We start from the raw sequence: 20,668 nt of genomic DNA, 5'->3' as shown, positions 1-20,668 counted from the left end.
CGCCTTGTGCAGCAGCTTGAGGCCCCGCCTCCCGAGCTCCGCTCCAACCCCCGGCTCTGCGGTGCTGTGGAACAGCTCGAGGCCCCGCCTCCCGGGCTCCGCCCCGCACACGGCTCTGCCTTGTTGTAGAGCTTCTCCAGGCCCCGCCTCCTGCTCTGACTGAGCACAGAACACCTGGGGCAGGCCTGCCCCGCCCGGCAACCCGCTAAGACAGCGCCCTACGCACCTCAGGTCCCCTCAGGCTCCCTGGACTGGCTTCGGCGGTCGCCATGACCGCGGCAGTGTTCTTCGGTTGCGCCTTCATCGCCTTCGGGCCCGCGCTCGCTCTCTACGTTTTCACCATCGCCACCGACCCTTTGCGCGTCATCTTCCTCATCGCCGGGTGAGACTGCCCCGAGTCCTTGACACAGCGGGTCCCCTCCCGTGCCGGGGCTCCTGTGACCTCGGGGATCACCACCCCCTAGTGTCTCCAGCCTGTGGGACATCGAGGGCTGAAGGGAGGGGAGGCTCCTCCCCTCCGGAGAGGGTCTGAGGAGAAGGGCGGGCTGAGCAGGCGCGCCCTGCGGATCTAGGCTTCTGTGGGCTAAGTGTGGCAACACTGAGATACATTCGTGTGTGGAGCCTTCGTCTTTCAGTAGGAGTCTCCTTTCACCAGGTGCTCAGTGGCATCGAAGAGTCGTTCTCATCCTGTCATTAAAGTCACCTGGGGAAAAGTGGCCCACCCCTCCTCAACCCTTATCCTGGGACTCAGAATGACAGTAGGGGTTTGGGCTCAGATTTTTCTTGTAGACCCCCGGGGTAACAACTGGGGTGCAGCCGAGGGTGGAAGCCTGAGAAAACGCGGCAACACCTAACCAGGCATGTCCCGCTGAGAGCTTGATAAATACCGAACTCTGCGGGTGGATGTGGTCTTGGTCTCTTTGCACCTGCTGAGACAGTTTCTGGGACTTGGCATCAGGCCAGATAGCTAGGCCAGGGACTCCTGCCTTTCTGAGCTTCTTTTTGACTATACTGAATAGTGCTTCTTGCTATTGTAATTAAAAAACATTAGAGTCTGCTGACCCAACGGTTTATAAAGCTTGCTGTCTCACTAAAATCCACCGGAGGGTTGTAAGAACCAGGCCTGGAAAATACCTGAGCAGCGGTTTGCAACTTCTGAATTTTACAAGGCGCATGCTATTAATACAAGTTTAGGTATTCGTTTTCTGTCAGAAAAAGACACTTACCTTTACAGATATCTAGTCATTAATACAAACTTTCTAGCGAATTTTGAGGATATGAAAATTGCAATAGTTACTGGTTGTGTATTTCTATGGCACACCGAAGAGGCAAAGCATCTCTTAGGAAAAATAGTTGACAACCAAGTTCCTCTTAGCCAGTCCTTGGCAGGTAGTGCCTTAGTGTGCACATGACAGGGTCCCTGAGCACGTTCTTGTTGAGGGAATGTGACATTTCTCTTGGACTGTTTTTCTCACTAGGATGCAGAACACCACTTCGAGGATTTTTTCCCAACTAAAAAAAAAATCAAGATCTTGGTTTCTTCTCCAGCAGATTTGAAGTCATTGTTAATCTCGTGTTTCTGTTAACTTGTGGCTTTTTCCTTCTACATTCCAGTGCTTTCTTCTGGCTGGTATCTCTCCTGCTTTCCTCTGTGTTTTGGTACCTAGTGAGAATCATTACTGACAACAAAGATGGACCTATACAGAAGTACTTGCTCATCTTCGGAGTGTTGCTCTCTGTCTGTATCCAAGAACTGTTCAGGCTTGCATATTACAGACTGTTAAAGTAAGTTAAATGTTTATTTTCCCAGTTAGACATGAGTTATGATTTGGTGATTGGTGCATTTCTAGCCTGAAAATATGGAATATTTAAACTTATGACTTGCTTGCTTGCCTTCTGTCATTCCCTCTTTTTCCCCCCTCTTTCATCTCCTTCCTCCCAAAAATGTTTCTTGAATTTGCCCAATGTCAAAAGCCCAGTGCCCAACTTGTAGAAACTGAAGATCTTTAATCTAAGCACTGAGAAGGCAAAGGCAGGTGGATCTCTGAGCAGGAGGTCAACCTGGTCTACCTAGAGAGTTCCAGGACAGCCAGAGTATAGTGAGACCTGTCTTAAAAAAATAGAAAGAGGGGAGGTCAGACCTGGAGCTTACAATGGAGGAAACTAGCAAGAAATGAATGAACAAATAAAAGATGAGAAGTACCTTGAAGAAAAATAGCCCAGAGAAATAATTACTAAAACAACAAAGAGCCTTCCTGTTTGGACTTCATGTTTCCCTCCTACCACCTAAGTACATTATTCTTATGGAGATTATGCCTTCAGTTGTTTTGACTATTTGTGAGAAAAAAGGTTCATTTTAAAAACATTTTCTATAGTTTTAAGTCTGCAAAATGAAAAAATGCATTTTTCCTTAAAGCCTAAGGCACGAGCTCCCTTTTGGGGGTGGTAGGATGTGGTCATCTGTCAGATCCATGAGGACCTCACAGGAAACCACTAATTTGAGACACAGCTTGTACTTGGAACCCTGTGTTATTTCAGCAAGTCATGAGATTAGCTTTGCTTGTGTAGTAAAGCTCAGTGGAGTGATAAATGTGCTGCCCTGTTTTCATTTCTGCCAATGAGACTCTCCATGGATTTCATAAATAAACCTAAAGTGATTCTCAGCAACCTTGAAGAGGCTTCTGGTAATTTGATTTCCTAATATATTATTATTCTGTATTAAAAAAATTTTTGCTTTTAGTAATAAATGTTAGATTCCATTTTTATAATGAAGCAACCTAAGTTACAAATTGAAAACCAGGAAGCTATTGCTTAGAAGCAAAAAGCATAGTTTTTAGTTGCCTGGCATGATGGCAATTCAGTGGGTAAAGGTGTTTGCCACCAAGCCTGATGACCTGAGTTCAATCCCTGGACCCATTTAAAGGTAGAAGAAAAGAAAGGACTCCCTCAAGTTGTCTTCTGCTCTTTACAAGTACACCATAGTATTAATGTGCTCACCTGCATGCACACACAGAAAATAACTAATAAATAAATATAACTTTAAAAAGATATATTTTTGAAAAAGTTTAAAAATTGCAATTACTAGTCTCTGGGAAAAACTTAAAGACTTGCATTAAGTAAATATTGAAGGTAATGTTAAGGACTGGGAACATAGCTTTGAAGGTAGTGCCCATGCTAATGTGCTCAGAACCCTGGTGGTTTTGATTCTCCAGTATTATTTTTAGAAAAATGAAAGAAAGAGCAAAGAGAGAGAAAAAGGAACATTTAAAGTTGGGCATGGTGGCCACCAGCCAGTAGTCCCAAGCTACTCAGAAGATAAGACCTTGATCCCAGAACTTTGAAAGAAACAAAAAGTAAAATTTAATTTTTTTTCCATGACAGGGTTTCTCTGTGTCACAGCCCTAGCTGTCCTGGAGCTGACTTTGTAGACCAGGCTGTCCTGAAACTCACAGAGATCTGCTTGCCTCTGCCTCCTGAGTGCTGGGATTAAGGGAGTGCACCACCACCATGGCCCAGAAACATTTAAATTTTTACAGGGAGGACATCTAATTGTGTTAAATGTTTCTGGTATGCACAAGTTAGTTACTACCATCCTAAGATTTAACTTATTGTTTTCTTTTAAAGTACTGGAGATTGAAGCCAAGATCTTGCACATGAAAAGCAAGCAGTTCACACCCTCAACCCTCAATCTACAATATAAATTTTAACTGTATATTATTATTAGGGTAATCAAAATGATCCTGTATCATGGTGATTGTCATAGGGTCTCTGTCAGTTCTCAGCACTCCTCAGTTCTTCACAGGAACCTCCAAAGGCATGGTTGTAGCTTCTAAGCCTTTTTTTTCTGCCTTTGGCAGTGGACATGCCCCCTTTTGTCGGTGCCTGTTTTTCACCAAATGCTTATACTGCAGTGTGATCTTTGACAAGACATTGTTTTCCAAATAACTCAGCCTCATAGTATACTAAGTTTTCTATCAGCATTGTCACTGGCTTCTGTTGCCTTTGCACTTTTAAATGATGGTTTTAATTTTGAAAAAGCTTAATTTTTAATACAGCATTACAGTTTAATAACCTCTTCTAAACCTGACTTCACCAGAGTGCCAAGATTTAGATGTGGTACCTGCTGTTCTTGCATGCCCATTTCTTCAGTTTTTCACTTGAAGCAACAACTTTTACTTAGCACTAATCAGAGTTTCCAAAAGACTATAAACTGAAAGTAGGTCCTCATTTTGAATGAGGGCAGTAAGAGTGTGGCACCATGTGAAGAAGGAATCCTGAAGTTTTTGCAGGCTATCCAGCTAGGAAGTTCAGAGAAACCTCTGGTTTCCTAGGGAAACTATTCTCGTTCTTAAAGGATGTTTGGGAAATTTGCAAACAGTTGATCAGAGAAACATGCATTAATAGATGCCTTTGTTTGTATTGCAAAATTCACATTTAATAAGCTTTTGATATATTCTACAAAAATTTCCTATCAGGCCTGGTCTGTAATTCTAGTACTTGGGAGATAGGGCTGAGAGGATCAGGAGTGCAAGGGAACCTTTACTTACTTCCAAGTTAAAACTTACCTGATTAACATGAGATCCTATGTAAAAAAAAAAAAAAAATCCCCAAATTAACAAAACCAAAATTCTCAAATTCCTGAAGAATTTACCATTATTGGATACTATATAGCTGTGTTAAAGAAAGCTGAAGAATTTTGACAATTTTTGTAGCACTTTGTTAATAACTAACATGTAAGTGGATACATTTAAATCAATTTCTTATTCATTACTGCATTAAAACAATCATTTGTGTTTAATCAAATTTTTCTTAATATCCCACTGCCAAAAATAGGTTTTGCCAAAATTGAGCCTTTTAATTTAAGGGACTGCCTTAATCAGACTTTTGCTGCCTGAATTTGCTTCCAAGATGAAAATGTTGAGCATTTACACCCATTTCTAAACCATTGCAGTCAAATAAGCTTTTTTTTTTTCATGAGTCAGGAATAGTTACTTCATCACAAATGGATTAATGAATGGATATTAATAGTGAGAACTACTAGTGTTGCAACATTTTCTCTAACACAGAACATAGAAGTTTACCAAACTTTTAAATTAATATAGTCAAAATATATGAATGCTTTGTTTTTGTTTGTTTGGTGAGTGAATTGTAACTGTCAGCATGATAAGACCTGGTAGTGTAAGAAATTGGCATGTGATCACAAGTGGTGGGTCTTTCCATTCAAATGTTAAAACATTCTAAGTTATGTAGCTTAAAATATAACTGTTCATTACCTAAAACGTCTTTGATAACTGTTTGTTGCCTAAAGCTGCAGCACAATGTCTAAAATATATAGAATTATTTTTGCTTGTATTAAAAGTTTTATAACCTAATTCAGTTTTATTATTTTATAATTTATTATTTTATAATAATTTAATAATTTTATTATAATATAAACACATATTTGGTGAGTTTAGAAAAATCTTACATTTATGGAAAAGAAAAAAAGCTAAAATAACCACTGCTATGGGTTTGATTGTCCCTCCACCACTGACCTATACCCCTCACCCTTGCTACAGGTTTCTTTTGTTTTTTTGTTTTTGTTTTTGTTTTTTTAATCTGCATTGGTATGAGGATGTTAGATCTCCTGAAACTGGATTTACAGACAGCTGTGAGCAGCCGTGTGGGGGCTGGGAATTGAACCAGGGTCCTCTATAAGAGCAGTTAGTGTTTTTAACTGCTGAGCCATTTTTCCAGCCCAGTCCAGCTACAGTTTTGGGGGCTTTTTTTTTTTTAATGAAGTATCAGTTTGTTTTTTAAATTTCCTAAAGTGGTGTATTAGGGGCTACAAGATGTAACACAGTTGGAGAGTAGTTGCCTATCAAACACGAAGCCCTGGGCTCCATCCCAGGACCTGATAAAATGGGCATGATGGCACATACCTGTAATCTTAGCTCCATAATGATATTGAAGTCAGTCAGTTCCATGAGACCATCTCAAAAACCAAACAAACAAATAAACAAAAGGAAAACTCCAAATATCTTAAATACATGAATTCAGAAGTTGCCTAAACTTCCTCATTCTGTGTTACAACAGTTTGTGAGGAATGTTGCAGCACTGACAGTTAGTTCACTGTTAAATAAGGAAGTGAGAAAGTACAAAATGTGATGAGTTTCCAAGTTTCTGATGAACAGAATAGCTGACTGTGCTAGGCAGGATGTCTCTTCTGTTTACTGAAGTAGAAATTCCATTACATTTGTTACCAGATTCCCAAGAACAAAAATTAAAAGTTCCATTTTTTATAATATATATTCAAAACTATTGATAAATTATTATGTATGTATGTATGTATAAGCCAGGCCAGCCTTGAACTCACAGAGACACACCTGCGTCTATCTCCTGAGTGCTGGGATAAAAGGGGTGCTCCATCACCTCTGGCTCATTTATTCTTTTTTGAGCGTACAGATGAGAGTGAGATTATAAATAGAAATAAGCCATTTGAATTTTTCTTTGCTTTTGCTTTTGTTTTGCTTTATTTTATTGTAAAACTTTAAAAGTTATTTTAAAAGTGGAGGTCTCGTGTATCCCACATAGCTTCTGACTCAGTATGTAGTTGAGAATGATCTTGGACTTCTGACCTTGCTGGTATTTCTGACAAGGGTCACCATCCCTAGAAACTTAACATATTCCTGATTGCAGTGTCCAATAAAGAAAAACAACTTACACAAAACAGAAACCCTCCCAAATTTATTCACTAAACTACATAGGTATATTTGTTGCTGTAGATTACTGCTGCTGTATAACTCATAAGGTTGAACTAACCTTTAACAGAATTCCCCCTACAGGTAGGTTTGTTTTATTAGGGAAAATTTAGTTGGTTGCTGTTCAGAGAAATATGAAGATAGTCACACTAATATCTGGGTCACATCCTTCCAGCCAAACAGTGTTTCCAAATAGACAACACTGAAATCCTAAATTGTTCCTTTTGATTCTAGAAAAGCATAGGAGACTTTTCACTATTCACATGGCTATTTTGTTTGAATTCTACACTACCAAATATTTATATTTTTACAGTGATTCTGTGTTTATGTAACGAATTGACCTGTCCCGCGGGTCCAGTTATTCAGGGTTCCGAAGGGGAGCTGCCTGAAAGAGTCATGGGCGAGAGAAAGAAAGGAGACCAGGCGGCTCGAGAAAGGACAAGAGTCCGTCTGTGCAATGTCAAGGTTTCAATTTATTGGGGCTTAGAGTAGGCTTAAATAGCCCTGCAACAATAGAATTGGGGGGAATAACAGAAGGAACATCAGGTATTTGCTGGGACTGGAACATTCTTCTTAGCCGGAACATCTAGTGGTCTTCCTTGGAACAGCGAACAGAAAAGCCCCAGACCCTTTCTCGGAACAGAAGCAGTTAGCAGTTCCACTTGGCCAAACCGTGTCTAAATACAGGTTACAGGAGGCTCACAGAGCTGGCTTTAAGCCGCAAACTTAAAGGTCATTAAAAGGCTTACAAAGGTGGGCTTTAAGCCACATAGTTTTGGGCCCATGGCCCCTTACAACGAATAAGCCAATAGTAATAACTGAGATTTTAAATTTTATTTTACATTGGTCTTTTGAGTAGAGTGTCACAGCATAGCCCAGGTTGGCCTTGAGCATGCAGTAGTCCTCCTACCTTAGCCTCTCAAGTGCTAAGATTGCAGGAATGAACCACCACACCTGGCTTCCCAGAAGTTTAAAATAATGCAATGTCTGGGAAATAAGTATGTTCTGGTTAACTTGTCTCTCTTAGGTGAGGGTTCATCTCACTTCCTTTTGTTTCAGCACTGGCTGACAGGTCATTCCAAAGTATTGGTTCTTTTGTTACTTTAATAGATATACTTTACAGTATGGATAATTTAAATATCCTTTCAGTTAGTTTTCAAATGATTGAAGAGTTTCTGACCAGCAGGGATTAGTAATAGAGATAGTAATAGTATAACAAATCACACCTAGCATTCCTAATATGTCTGCATGGCAATAAGGGAGCAGGCAGAGGCATATTCTTGGTATATTTGTGAACTGGCTGGATATAGATTGATTAATTACTGAAAATATTGGTTTTTCCAGTTAAGTATTTATAGCCAATTCTAAAGGCAGCATTTCATACAGGATATTATAAAAGTGTCAGACTTCATGTGCTCCTAAGTTCGATATATGAGTCAAATATGTAAAATATTTTAGAATCAAAAGACCTTATTATTAAGTACCAATATGAGAATTTGACTCCTCAATATATCATCTACTTTAATATATTGCTATTGGGAGGAATGGGAATGGCTGTGGACAGGCTGCAGGCATCACTCAGTGATAGATCATGTTCTTAGCACGTATGAGGCATGAGCCTAGTTACTGCACCAAAAGAAAAAAAAAACTGCTGTTAGAAAGGTGAGAATGATTTTGGTTTTTTGGCATGGAAAGTGGAATGGGGATTGAGAGAATAAAGGCATAGTGAAATATACAACAGATGCCAGTAAATTGGAGATAAAGACACAACACCTTGGGAAGTAGAAAATTCAGAGTGGTAGATCCCTCAGGATAATAAGATAAATATTTATTGACCCCAGAAATTAAAACATTGCTATTATTCCCATTGAATTCAACCCCTATTGGCTTGTTATTAATATTTTTAGCTTTTCCTTTTATGGAGATGAGGTTGGTAGACAATTCATTTGACTTCAATTATCAAAAATGTGCTGGGTTTCACTTAAATGGATTCTAGACTATAATCTGGAATGTAACCTGATCAGAAGCCTCACTAAGTACCTAGTTTTGAAGGGTCCTCTGACCTGCCTAATATATGGCTTTTCCTTTAAAAATAAAATTTAAAAATGTGTTTTTCTTTTAGAAAAGCCAGTGAGGGTTTGAAAAGCATAAACCCTGAGGAGACAACACCCTCAATGCGACTGTTGGCCTATGGTAAGTTAGATCCTGAGGTGTCATAAAGAAAAATAACAGAAGTGCTAGAGAGGTGGCTCAGCAGTTAGGAGCACCTAGTGCTCTTGCAAAGGACCTGCATTCAGTCCCAGCACCCAGATGATAGCTCACAACCACCTGTAACTCTAGTTCTAGGGGATCCAGCACCTGCACAGACTGTACATGGTACACATAAACTCAAGCAGGCACAAGAGTGCACACACACACACACACACACACACACACACACAGTTCTAGGGGATCCAGCACCTGCACAGACTGTACATGGTACACATAAACTCAAGCAGGCACAAGAGTGCACACACACACACACACACACACACACACACACACACACACACACACACACACACACACAACACACACACACACACACACACAACACACAGGATCTAGGTCTCCATGTAGAATTAGCTCCATCTGGCCCAGAGATCCCACCTTGCAACCACAGTTACTCCCTCACAGTTTGGCTACAATAAACCAAAGCCAGGGCCTTCAGCACATTACCCTCTTCTTCCTCTCTAGTTTCTTCTGTGCCTCTCCTTGGTTCATTGATCTACTACCTCCTGCACTTCCTTTCCTCCTCTCCCTTCTCACTTAGCCTTCCAGAGCTGGCTGTCTGATGCTTCAGCAACAGCAGGTGTAGCCTTTTCCCTGCAGGGAAATAGTGTTCCCCAGTCCTTGCAAATTAGAGTTGAACTGAACTCATAACAGGAAGAGGGCTTAACGGTGTTTTTCTTCCTCTTTAGTTTCTGGCTTGGGCTTTGGAATCATGAGCGGAGTGTTTTCCTTTGTGAACACCCTGTCTGACTCCTTGGGGCCAGGCACAGTGGGCATTCATGGGGATTCTCCACAGTTCTTCCTTAATTCAGGTATGTGCCATAGCTGTAGGTGTTCAGGGTCCTGCTCTAAAGGATCATCCTTATTGCAATTCATTGGCTTCAGAATTCAAGTGAATTCTTTTAATGGGAAAATATTCCCTTTTAAAGGGAAGATATTCCTAGGCACTATAAGTGTAGGACCTGGGAGTGGGGACAGGGGTTTGCTTGGAGTGCTTTAGAATATTACAGGTTTTTTAAAAAGATTTTATTTATTTATTATGTATACAACATTCTGCTTCCATGTATATCTGCACACCAGAAGAGGGCACCAGATCTCATAATGGATGGTTGTGAACCACCATGTGATTGCTGGGAATTGAACTCAGGACCTCTGGAAGAGCAGTCGATGCTCTTAACCTCTGAACCCCTATTACAGGAATTTATCTTGCAAAAGATTTATATGTTTACCACAGTGGTGGCACACGCCTATAATCATAGCATTCAGGAGGTAGAGACAGGCAGATTCTGTGAGTTTCAGATTGTTCTAGTCTACAGAGTGAGTTCCATGACAGCCTCCAAAGCTACACAGAGAAAACCCTATCTCAAAAACAAAAACCAACATCAAAACCCAAACAATGATTTATATATATTTATTTGGTCATACTAAAATGTTACAGTATAGATGAAACATTAGCAGCTAATTTTCATGAGATCTATCCTTTTTGTTTTGTCATTATATATTTATATTCAATATAAACCCATAAACCCCTATTTTTTTTTCTTGCTCAGTGCTAGGAATTCAACACAAGACCCCTAGTCCTAAGTTCTAATCTTTGATTAGTCTATAACTCTGTGCCTTTTACAGATAGACAGCATGATTTGATCTTTAAATTCAGAAAGAAAAATGGTAGATTAATTAATATTTTATGCAAAGATGCAGTTATAAAAAACAACTTTTTTCACATTACTTTTCATTTATCAACTACAAGTTATGACACAATGGTCACAAGTTTGTTTCATAATTAGAATATTATTTTTATTACATCTCACTTTGTTTAAAACTAGAGGAAAATGTGTTGTGTTTGTAGTTGTCTAGACCAACAGCAGTTATGTCATTGAAATAAGTGGACTCACATACCCATTTTTTCAGTTAAATCAATGTTCACATACAGGTCAAAGCTCATTATGGAGCTTACCATATTGTATGGGAATATGACCAAAAACTAAATAGCGTTTCAGTAGCTAAAGAGAAATGACCCACTTTAAAAAGCTGCTGTAGTTTAGAGACATCATGGCAATCCATGAACCCAGAGACAGTCCTCCTTTAGTCTCAGTTTCCTCATTAGTTCAAATTTTAGCCTCTCCTGTGGACATCAGTACAGTCAGCTTCTCAAGTAAATCCATCTTCTGTGAAGCCAGCAAGCTAGTCTTCCCTGTTTGAAAAGTCTTTGATTTCTGAGGCCTATGGCATCCAGTTCAGACCTTTAACTCTGAGCACAAGTTAAGGGAAAGTGAGTTAATGGATCATGCTTATTAATGTTGTCTCCAACACAGCAAATTGTCTTTGTGAATATTCCCAAACTGGAATATTCCTAGCATATTTTTATGGTTTATTGATTTTTATTTAGTGAGCATTGGTGCTATGCGTGCATATATGTCTGTGTGAGATTCTTAGTTCCCCTGGAAGTGGATTTACAGACAGTTGTGAGCTGCCATGTGGGTGCTGGGAGTTGAACTCAGGTCCTCTGGAAGAGCTCTCAGTGCTCTTAACTGCTGAACTATCTCTCCAGCCCCGTGGCATAAATTTTAAATGATAATGATGCTTAGTTTGTAAAAAAAAAAAAATGTCAGAGTCCAGTAGAAATTAAGAAGACACCTTTTGTATTGTGAATTTTCTTACAGTTTACACTGTTACAGGAGCTGTTATCTTCCCATCCTCATGTATCGATAGCTTTTGTCCTTTAGATGGTGCTATATCCCTTTAGTAAACCAGGCTGTTTTCAAGTACAGTTTAAAATGAGTCCCTTGTAAGAGTAGATTTGTTCCTAAAATGGTAATTAGAATAAGGAACGTGAGGTCATTAATTAGCATCTATATCTATGTATGTTACATTAATACATATTACATATTATATGATACATATAATTACATATTATATGATACCTGTATGTACATGAATTTTTTTTTGTTACAGACAGGCATAGTTTATGAAGTATACATGTAAGTTAGTTCTTTTTTATGGATGGTTGTTTTGGAGCAGGCCAGCAGTATGTTAGACTCATTAATATTTCTTGGAAATGCTTGGTAGAGAAGGAGGTATGGGATAGAAGTTCCAAGTTCAAGTCATATCATTGATTTAGTATTTGGGGACAAGTCCTTTTGATTGTAAGTATGCACAGAGCATTTTTATTTTTCTCAATATTTACACTTTAGCCAGTTGATTACCATCTGCTCAGAACAACTTGAATGAGGATTCCAAAAATAAAATGTCAAGTGCAAATTCTTGTTTCATCAGGTACCACAGTTTTCCCATTTCCTGAACCAAGTTTTGGGTAGGCTTTTGTATCCTTGGGGAACTCTCAGACAAGGTTCATATAGGGGGACAAAACATATCTGCTTAACAAAGGATGGATTAGGGCTATCTGATAACTCTCTGAAGCTAGGCCAGGTGTAGCCCAGCAGGAATTAAGACTAATTGTTATTACTCTGGGGCTAGGCCAGCAAGATTCTGCCACATTTTAGGCTTTTGCATTTTATATATTCTGCCATTCTTAAATCTCCACCTTCTCACCCACACCCAGGCTACACAATGGAAACAGAGACAGAAGAATGTAAATCAGGCAATGTACCAGATGAGAGATTTAAACACTAAAGATATTGCCAGAATTACCTTAAATATGCCAGTGTGGTTGGTTGGTTGGTTGGTTGGTTGGTTGGTTGGTTGGTTGGTTGGTTTCAAAAAGTTGTGACCAGGGATCATCTTGTCCATCTGGCAAAATTATGCTATCTCAAGAAGGGAACTATGGGCTTTATAGCACACCAGGACTTGACAGTGGTTGAGACCCTATGCTGTCCCCTTTAGCTGTCTGTTAGAGGCATGTTCTTTGATACTGGGATAGGCATAATGGTTGGTTTTAAGTTGGAGTTGTTTCTGTTGTTATAGGAATGGAGCCTAAACTGGTCAATCCTGATGAACAAACACTTACTTATATCCTAGCATCCTAAAATTTGTTTAACAGGCCTGGTTAGCAAACTACTTGTTTTGGGGGGTATTTGGGAGGCAGCACTACCTTCATTAAATTCTACTTTGTATGACTTAATGTCTCCTAAGCAAATCAAGGATGACCTTGAACTTCTGAGCCTTCTGCCTCTGTCTCTACCTCCCAAGTGCTACACCATCATGCCTGGCTTGAGTTCTATGTTTCTGACACAATGATGCAGTTAAGAGTCATAAAGAATCTGCTGTTAAAGTCATTTGTGTCTATATGTGTGCAGAGGAGCTTGAATGCTAGTCTGAGATATCTGCTTTGACTTTGCAGACAAAGTCAGTCCATCAGACTTCTTAGCTGAAAGGGTCAAGACATTCGGACCTAGAATTTGGAAGCACAATCAGGATCAGTGAGGTCCAGAGGATACTGTTTTGGATAAGAACAGGCTGGAAATGTCTCCAATAAGAGTGTTTCCAAGTAGCTGGATTTTAGGAGCTAACCCTGGGAGTATACTTAGCTGATCTCGGTTCCCATGGCAATGCCTAGAGAAAAGGGCAAGCAGAGGCTGCTAAGAAGATGGCAAATGCCTGTGGTAGTGATTCTTCTTGACATTTGATTAACATCTAGGTCCTAGAAAACCCTTCCTTAGAATATGAACACGTTATGATTAGAAAAAGGTCCCATTGTGTCAATTTTTGCCTTGGTCTTTTTGACTCAGAGAAAAAATTTAAAAACCCTTGCTTATCCCCTGGGCGTCTTAAGTGGTCTTAGTGTCACACTATTGATAGGCACCTGTCCTTAGGAACTGTCCTCATCAGAGTGATGGCTGGACCTGAATTGAATCCTTTTAGTGTGGTCTTCCAGAGCCTGACATGAAGACTCTGTCACAGAGATGTGATAGCTTATTCTCCTCTAGCCACAACAGTCATGTTCTTTTAATATCTTGTGGCTCTCTTACTTCATATGAATAATATTCATTTCACAATGTATTTGTTCCCATGCAGCATTGTGTTCTTGAGATGACACATGTTGTGGGTCATATACAGTAGTCCACTGTGTGAGTACACTGTAATTTACTCATGCATGTGAAGATTTTGCCTCTAAATTCAAGTCAGACATCTCAGATGAACATTCAAGTTCCTCTGCACTCATCTTGATCCAAATGGCTTTAACAGAGATCCTTTATGACTCTCCAAATGCATCCTTGTGTCAGAAACATAGACCTCAAACCAGGCATGGTGGTGCAGCGCATGGGAAGTGGAGGCAGAAGCAGGTAACGGTGGGCATTCTTTGTTATTGCAGCAGTGCTGATATAAATATTCTTGTATCTCCTTATGCACATTTATAATAATGCCTCATTGGCAGGTTTCTGAAACTTGACCATGCATTGATTGTCTAGGAAGGCTATTTAAACTGGCTTTGTTGGGCTCCTTCCCCAATGCATGGGTGGGGTGGGTACTACTAGGTTTCAATGATAACAAGTTGCTAGGATAGTTATCTGTTGATTTGAGAACTCATTGGAGTACAGATAATATATAGTGTATATAGTATATAGTATATAGTATATAGTATATAGTATATAGTATATAGTATATAGTATATAGTATATAGTACATAGTATAGCTCAAATGCCTTGCTGCACTGAAATAGAGGGAACTATTTTTTGCTTGGCAATGCCAGGTTATTTACCTTCAAGCAGTTCAGAACTCTAGCCTGGGTTTTTCTGTCTGGGGGTTAAAGCTCACAGCCTCCTTATTATGTAGCAGGAAAGGGAAATCTATATGCCTTTTTTCATGTTAAAGTGTGCAGAATATAAGGGACTTGCCTGCTTTAAAGAAGAAATGTTATCCAGGACACAGGGCACCTACACAGGCAGTATTCCAGAGACACGGAAGTTATGATCAGATTCACTGCCAACTGCTTAAACAGTATAAGATAATTATGATTTTTAATTTTTATTGCATTCCCTAAAAAAAATTCTGTAGAGAAATTGTTCTTTAGTACAGAGACCTGTTTAGACAGAGGATGATGCTTTGCTCAATTGAGAAAATTCTCTCTACTTAAGGCCAGAGGCTAATTGAAAATAAGCTGTGCAGATTTATACTGATCTCATGGCATACCTCAGGGAAACTCCTTGAAAGCCAAACCCAAGTTGGCTTTTGGCAAACAGGTTCATATTCTAGAGCAATAATAGTTCCTAGAAAGGCTGAACCTCCCTCCCAGATATGCTTTGAAAATTATCATGGGTTCTTATCAACCAGTTCTGTGAACTGGTGGTCAGATTCTATTACTGCAGCCAGGGGACCCTCAGAGCCAATGCACAGTGATGGGGTTTGGCTGGCTTTGGTGACAGTTGTCTGTGGGACTGTCCACTAATTACTCACTTGTCTTTTCAGCTTTCATGACACTGGTTATCATACTGCTGCATGTGTTCTGGGGCATTGTGTTTTTTGATGGCTGTGAGAAGAAAAAGTGGTACATCCTCCTTATAGTTCTCCTGACTCACCTGCTGGTATCAACCCAGGTGAGTGTTGTGGCTGTGCTCTCAGTGCTTGCAGAGCTCAAGTGCAGAGGTCTGAGTGGTAGATTTCAACCAAATGAAGGACACATTCATGGGAAATGAGGGCAAGTCAGAGAAGCCCTGGAAGTCAACAGTGAGTCATGTGTGTTTTAGTAGAGTGACAGTCTAGTTAATTTGGGGAGGGGGATCTGTCTCATTAGAGGTTTTCCTCATGTCTGTCCTTTAGTGGATGTTGGTCAAGTCTAGAATAGTTTGCATCATGCTTATGTTATAAGCATATCTGAAACAACTTTCTTTCATTACAAACTCCTTAAGATACCAATTTTAGTAAAGCTTAAATCTTTAGGTGAAAATTATTTAAATTTGACTTATTTGGTTAATCACTTCCCTTTTGTTTTTGTTGTTGTTTTGGCTGTTGAGAAGCTTTTTTGACTATTTATGCACATGTGATTTTTCCCATATATTTAAGTTTTGAGGCAGGAGACTATGAAGTCAATTGGTGTGAATGTTGTAAGTCCTTGATACAAATTGTTAAGCCAGGCTCCATAAGGTGGTGACACCTTACACATTCTGACCAGTAGCAGATGTGCTGGTTTCACTTCTTACTGATAGTATTTCAGTGCCAGTCTGCACCTCACATCGTCTGGCTTGGCAGCAAGTGTCTTAACCCACTGACCCATTTCATTGACGATATCTACTTCTCCTAGCCTCAAATTTCTTTGTTTTTTCTTTTCTTTCTTTCTTTTTTTTTTTTTTTTTTTTTTTTTTTTTTTTTTTTGCTTTTCCAGACAGGGTTTCTCTATAGCTTTGGAGCCTGTCCTAGCACTCATTGTGTAGACCAGGCTGGCCTTGAACTCACAGAGTTCTGTCTGCTTCTGCCTCCTGAGTTGCTGGAATTAAAGGCATGCACCACCACTGCTCAGCCATTACTGACTATGAGACACTCAGAAATTTAGAAATGGTGGCACTTAACCTTATTGTCTGTAATAGCTCTTTGGAAACTCTCATCCATGGTATGACATTAAGTTCCATGTAGAGGCTGGGCTACTGCTTTTCCTTCCCTTGGTCTGTCCTCTTGAGTATTCTACTCAGACATTCAAGTGCTTATTTGACATCTGCCTTTTGAAATCTCATGGCCTGTTACAAGTAACCAAGATTTTTTTGGATATTATTTGTACCCATACTTGCAAGCTTGTCCCTGCCTCTTCCTCCCAACCTCTTTCAAGGTTGATGCCCCTCAAGCCTTTGTATCCTTAACACTTCATTTATCATCAGGCCAGAAATGTAAGAATTGGTCTTGGCATCTGCCTCCCATTCAATCCATCAGCAAGGCCTGTGAGCTCTTCCTGTCCACCCTCCAGCTCCACCACTACCTCCCTAAGTTACCATCCTATGTTCTCCTCAGCCAGTGCAATCTTCTCCTACCTCTTCTCTGTACTTTACCACAATCTCCTTTTTGTTTGTTTGTTTTTGTTTTTGAGACAGGGTTTCTCTGTGTAGCTTTGGAGCCTATCCTGGCACTCGCTCTGGAGACCAGGCGGGCCTCGAACTCACAGAGATCCACCTGCCTCTGCCTCCCGAGTGCTGAGATTAAAGGCGTGTGCCACCAACACCTGGCTCACAACTCATTTAATCCATTTTTATGCAGTTTGAAAAATCAAAATCAATCATTATTATCTCAACCTAAACCTTCTCTACCACCCTATATTTCACAGAGAATAACACATTGCTTATCCACAGGCTTCGCTGTTGTCTCACCTCACCTGCTCCTCCATTCCAAAACTTTATTCATACTGGCCCTAATTTTTATCTGTATCCAGCTCTTTGTCCTCACCTGTGCTCCTCCCATAGACAGCCTGTATAGGGTTAATTCACTCCTTTTGCTATCTGTGTCAGGTTAAGTGCCATATTATCAGGACCTCCATCACCCCTTAAGTAGATTGATCCCCTTGTCCTCATCCTGGCATTCATCACAACTGTAGCAATTCTGTGTTACTATCTATCATAGTTTGCCCTGAATTATTTATTTAATTATTTCTTCATTGTCTGTGCTACTTAGTAGTATTTAAGTCCTAGGATAGTGGAGACTTGTCTTCAGTAATTTCACTCACTGCACCTTGTGGCACTCTGTCAGTCATGCTTTGGTGCTGGGATTGAACCCAGGGCTTCATGCATAATGAACATGCACTCTACCACTGAGCTGTGTTCCTGTTAGTGTTTTATTAGGATTAAACTTTTGGAATCCATAGCAATTGTACAGCCAAAAAACTAACTCTGCTTCCTCATGTTCCTCTGAATACTACTGGTTCATATACAAGTAATCTAGATGTACCTGCATTGGTTGCAAATTCTTAGAACCAATTAATTAGACCAGAAATGGCTATAAACCAGGGCTAGGTGCTCCATGTGCTTTCTGTTAAGCATTCCATTAGGTTTTGGCTAACAGCTTTCTTCTGGAGTTGCCATTTGAGTCGAGCAAAGTGCAAGTTCACAGACCAGTGTCTGCTATGCCTTCCTGAGTCTTTAACACATGACAGTTATCTTGTGGTTGTGAGATGAAGTCCATCAGTTGAAAGGTGTGTGTTTCCCTCTATCTCTGTTTATTCCAGATTTCAAAACCTGCCTTATTTTTCCTTTGCAGACCTTCCTAAGTCCTTATTATGAATTAAATCTGGTATCAGCATATATAATCATGGTGTTCATGGGCATCTGGGCATTTTTTGTTGCTGGAGGTAGCTGCCGAAGCCTGAAACTCTGCCTGCTCTGCCAAGACAAGGACTTTCTTCTTTATAACCAGCGCTCCAGATAACCTCTGACAGTCAGCACCTCCAGACAGAAGCCCGTGTCTTTAGAGGAAGCATGCTGTGTCCTTCTCTAAAAAGACGCTAGCTCCTGTAACTTAGAAGCAGCAGAACTGTCTAGCCTGGAACTGTCCATGTGCTTTCACGCAGTAGCCTCTGAAAAGAGCTGCAGTGTGGCCTGCATCCTGGCTGCATATTTGAGGCACCTGGAAAAATAAAGACAGATGCTTCTGGACTTCCCCTCCAGATTTGATTATCCTGGATGTGCAGTGCAGCTGAGAATCAGTGGGGTCCAATGGGAAGTTCTGAGAACTCCCAAGGAGAATAAGGTTCGGTATTTAACTGTCTCCTAAGCCAACTTCTGCTGAGCAAGTAAATGTCTGAATTAGTAACCTGGGTAGGCCTTGTCTTTTTATGTACTGATGTCACACAAGGCTGAAGAGCCGTTGTCTCTGTGAATGGCTTTCATGTCCTTCACTAGCACCATAGGCTGTGCCTTTAAATGCAGTAACCTATACCAACATTATAACTTAGCTAAGGTAAGGTCTGTATATAACATGCATTTTCCTCAAGGTTTATTTTTCCATTTTAAGTTTTTCCTCCTGAGACATTAAATTACTCTTTTTAGTATAAATCTGGGCTCTTTAAGAGTGATTACATGCTGCTTCCTTGGGATAGTCTAAAATTGTGCCAAGTCTGTGAGCCTTCTCAGTTAAAAGCTGCAGTGTGTGTTGTCTGAAGCTGGGCTAGTTGATGAATGATGCATCCTTGGCAGATCCACCCTGGACCTTGTGAGAGCAGCTAAATGCACAAAGTAGTGTGATGTTGACACCTTTCCTTTGTTCCTGTGACACTAAACTGCACCATCACCCAAATGCTACAGGGTGAAATTGGAGATGGACATTAAACTGCCAGACTTCAAGCTGGCATGTAACTTTTCATCTTCAGCAGGTTTGTCTAGGTTTAGGTTGCAGAAATCCCTTCATAAGAATACCCAGGGGCTTTGTTCTAAATAAGTCATCTGATTTCCTTTTTAAGATGAAATGCTACTAAATTGTGAGTGTACTGACTGAAAACTGTTCCCAATCAAAGTCTTTGAGGAACTTAGAGTGTAAAGTAGAAATGACCTCTTCAAGAAAGTGGTGACCCCAGCACTTCCATGCACCTTCTAAAAGAAACAGTAGCAGCAATGACAAGGCTTGGCAATGACATGGAAGATGACCATGACAGTTCTGTGCTAACGAAAAGAGCATGTGTTTTGTTTTGTTTTTTAACCCATGAACTAATAATCATTAATTGGTGAACCATGCTTAAAATAATTGAGTGCCTCAGTATAGAGATGCAGGAGTAGTAAAGCTTCTAGGAAGATTACAAATCACTGGAGACATCACTTTAGTTATCCCCTTAAAGGTTATTTCAGTACAAAGTTGTGTAAGTGATTCTGCTGAAGTTTGTGGGCTTTGTAGCTCTATGCAAGATTTTTCCCTGGACTAAAAAGAAAAGATATAAAAACCAAACAGTGAACATCACTGTGCTGAACAAAGAGAAAGAAGATGCCCATAGAGCTGGCATGTGTCCCTATCTGAGCATGGTATTTTCTTTTGTTAAACTAAGTAAGAAAATGTGTAGTTGTTTATTACTGCTGTCTTACAAACCTTGTATGTAGATATCCTGATAAAATGTTTTTTCATCTCAGGTATGGAGAATCTGATAATTTTACTGCTATTCATACTTGAGCTCTAAGTAATTTCTCTAAGTACTAACACCATGATATTAGAAATGGGACAACTATAAAATCTCACTTAATAAAAACCCAGATTAAGGGCTGGGAAAATGGCTCAGTGGTTAAGAGCACATACTGTTCTTGCAGAGGACCCAAGTTCAGTTCCCATCACCTACTTCTGACAGCTCACTACCACTTGTAACTCCAGTTCCAACAGATCCAAGGCATCTGGCCCTCAGTTGCAACTGTACTCATATTCTCTCACAGACAGGAACATGCATCTTAAACAACAACAAAAAAACAACACACATGAAAAGGACATTTTGCCCAGTGAAACTGTTGTTTTTTTTTTGAGGAAATTTTCAAGTAGTCCTTGGATGCCCGCGGTTGTTCTTACACTGTGAGTGTTACAATAGCTCAGGCATAGCTGTATCAAGTAGTCTGCTTTGCCCCTTGCCAAGGCAGCCCCCGTTGGAGGCTTATACACGCACATTGAAATGATATTCTTATTAATAACTGAAGAAGAGTAGGGCTTGATATAGATGGAAGTTTCTGTCCTGTTCCATCCTGTGGTCCTTGAGTCCCAAATAAATACCCCGAGGCTTATATTAATTATAAAGTTTGGTCTATGGCTCAGGCTTC

The 20,668-nt window shown here is 40.1% G+C and overlaps 1 protein-coding gene across 2 annotated transcripts; it reads left to right on the top strand.

The window, feature by feature from the left end:
* Window positions 1-90: 90 nt before the first annotated feature.
* Window positions 91-20,139, top strand: Aph1b (aph-1 homolog B, gamma-secretase subunit). 2 transcript variants are annotated; one of them, XM_027411287.2, is made up of 6 exons: window positions 94-382; window positions 1,615-1,785; window positions 8,863-8,933; window positions 9,701-9,823; window positions 15,378-15,505; window positions 18,144-20,139. In XM_027411287.2, exons 1-6 carry the CDS (start codon window positions 270-272, stop codon window positions 18,309-18,311), a joined length of 774 nt encoding a protein of 257 aa, XP_027267088.1. In that variant the 5' UTR covers window positions 94-269; the 3' UTR covers window positions 18,312-20,139. The 2 variants fall into 2 exon arrangements, with proteins under 2 accessions (XP_027267089.1, XP_027267088.1); XM_027411288.2 differs by lacking the exon at window positions 9,701-9,823 and having other exon boundaries at window positions 91-382.
* The last annotated feature ends 529 nt before the right edge of the window (window positions 20,140-20,668 follow it).

Source organism: Cricetulus griseus, chromosome 4 (genome assembly GCF_003668045.3).
Source record: "Cricetulus griseus strain 17A/GY chromosome 4, alternate assembly CriGri-PICRH-1.0, whole genome shotgun sequence".
In the NCBI taxonomy this organism is placed as follows: Eukaryota; Metazoa; Chordata; class Mammalia; order Rodentia; family Cricetidae; genus Cricetulus; species Cricetulus griseus.
This window is presented reverse-complemented; position numbering and strand designations above follow the sequence as displayed.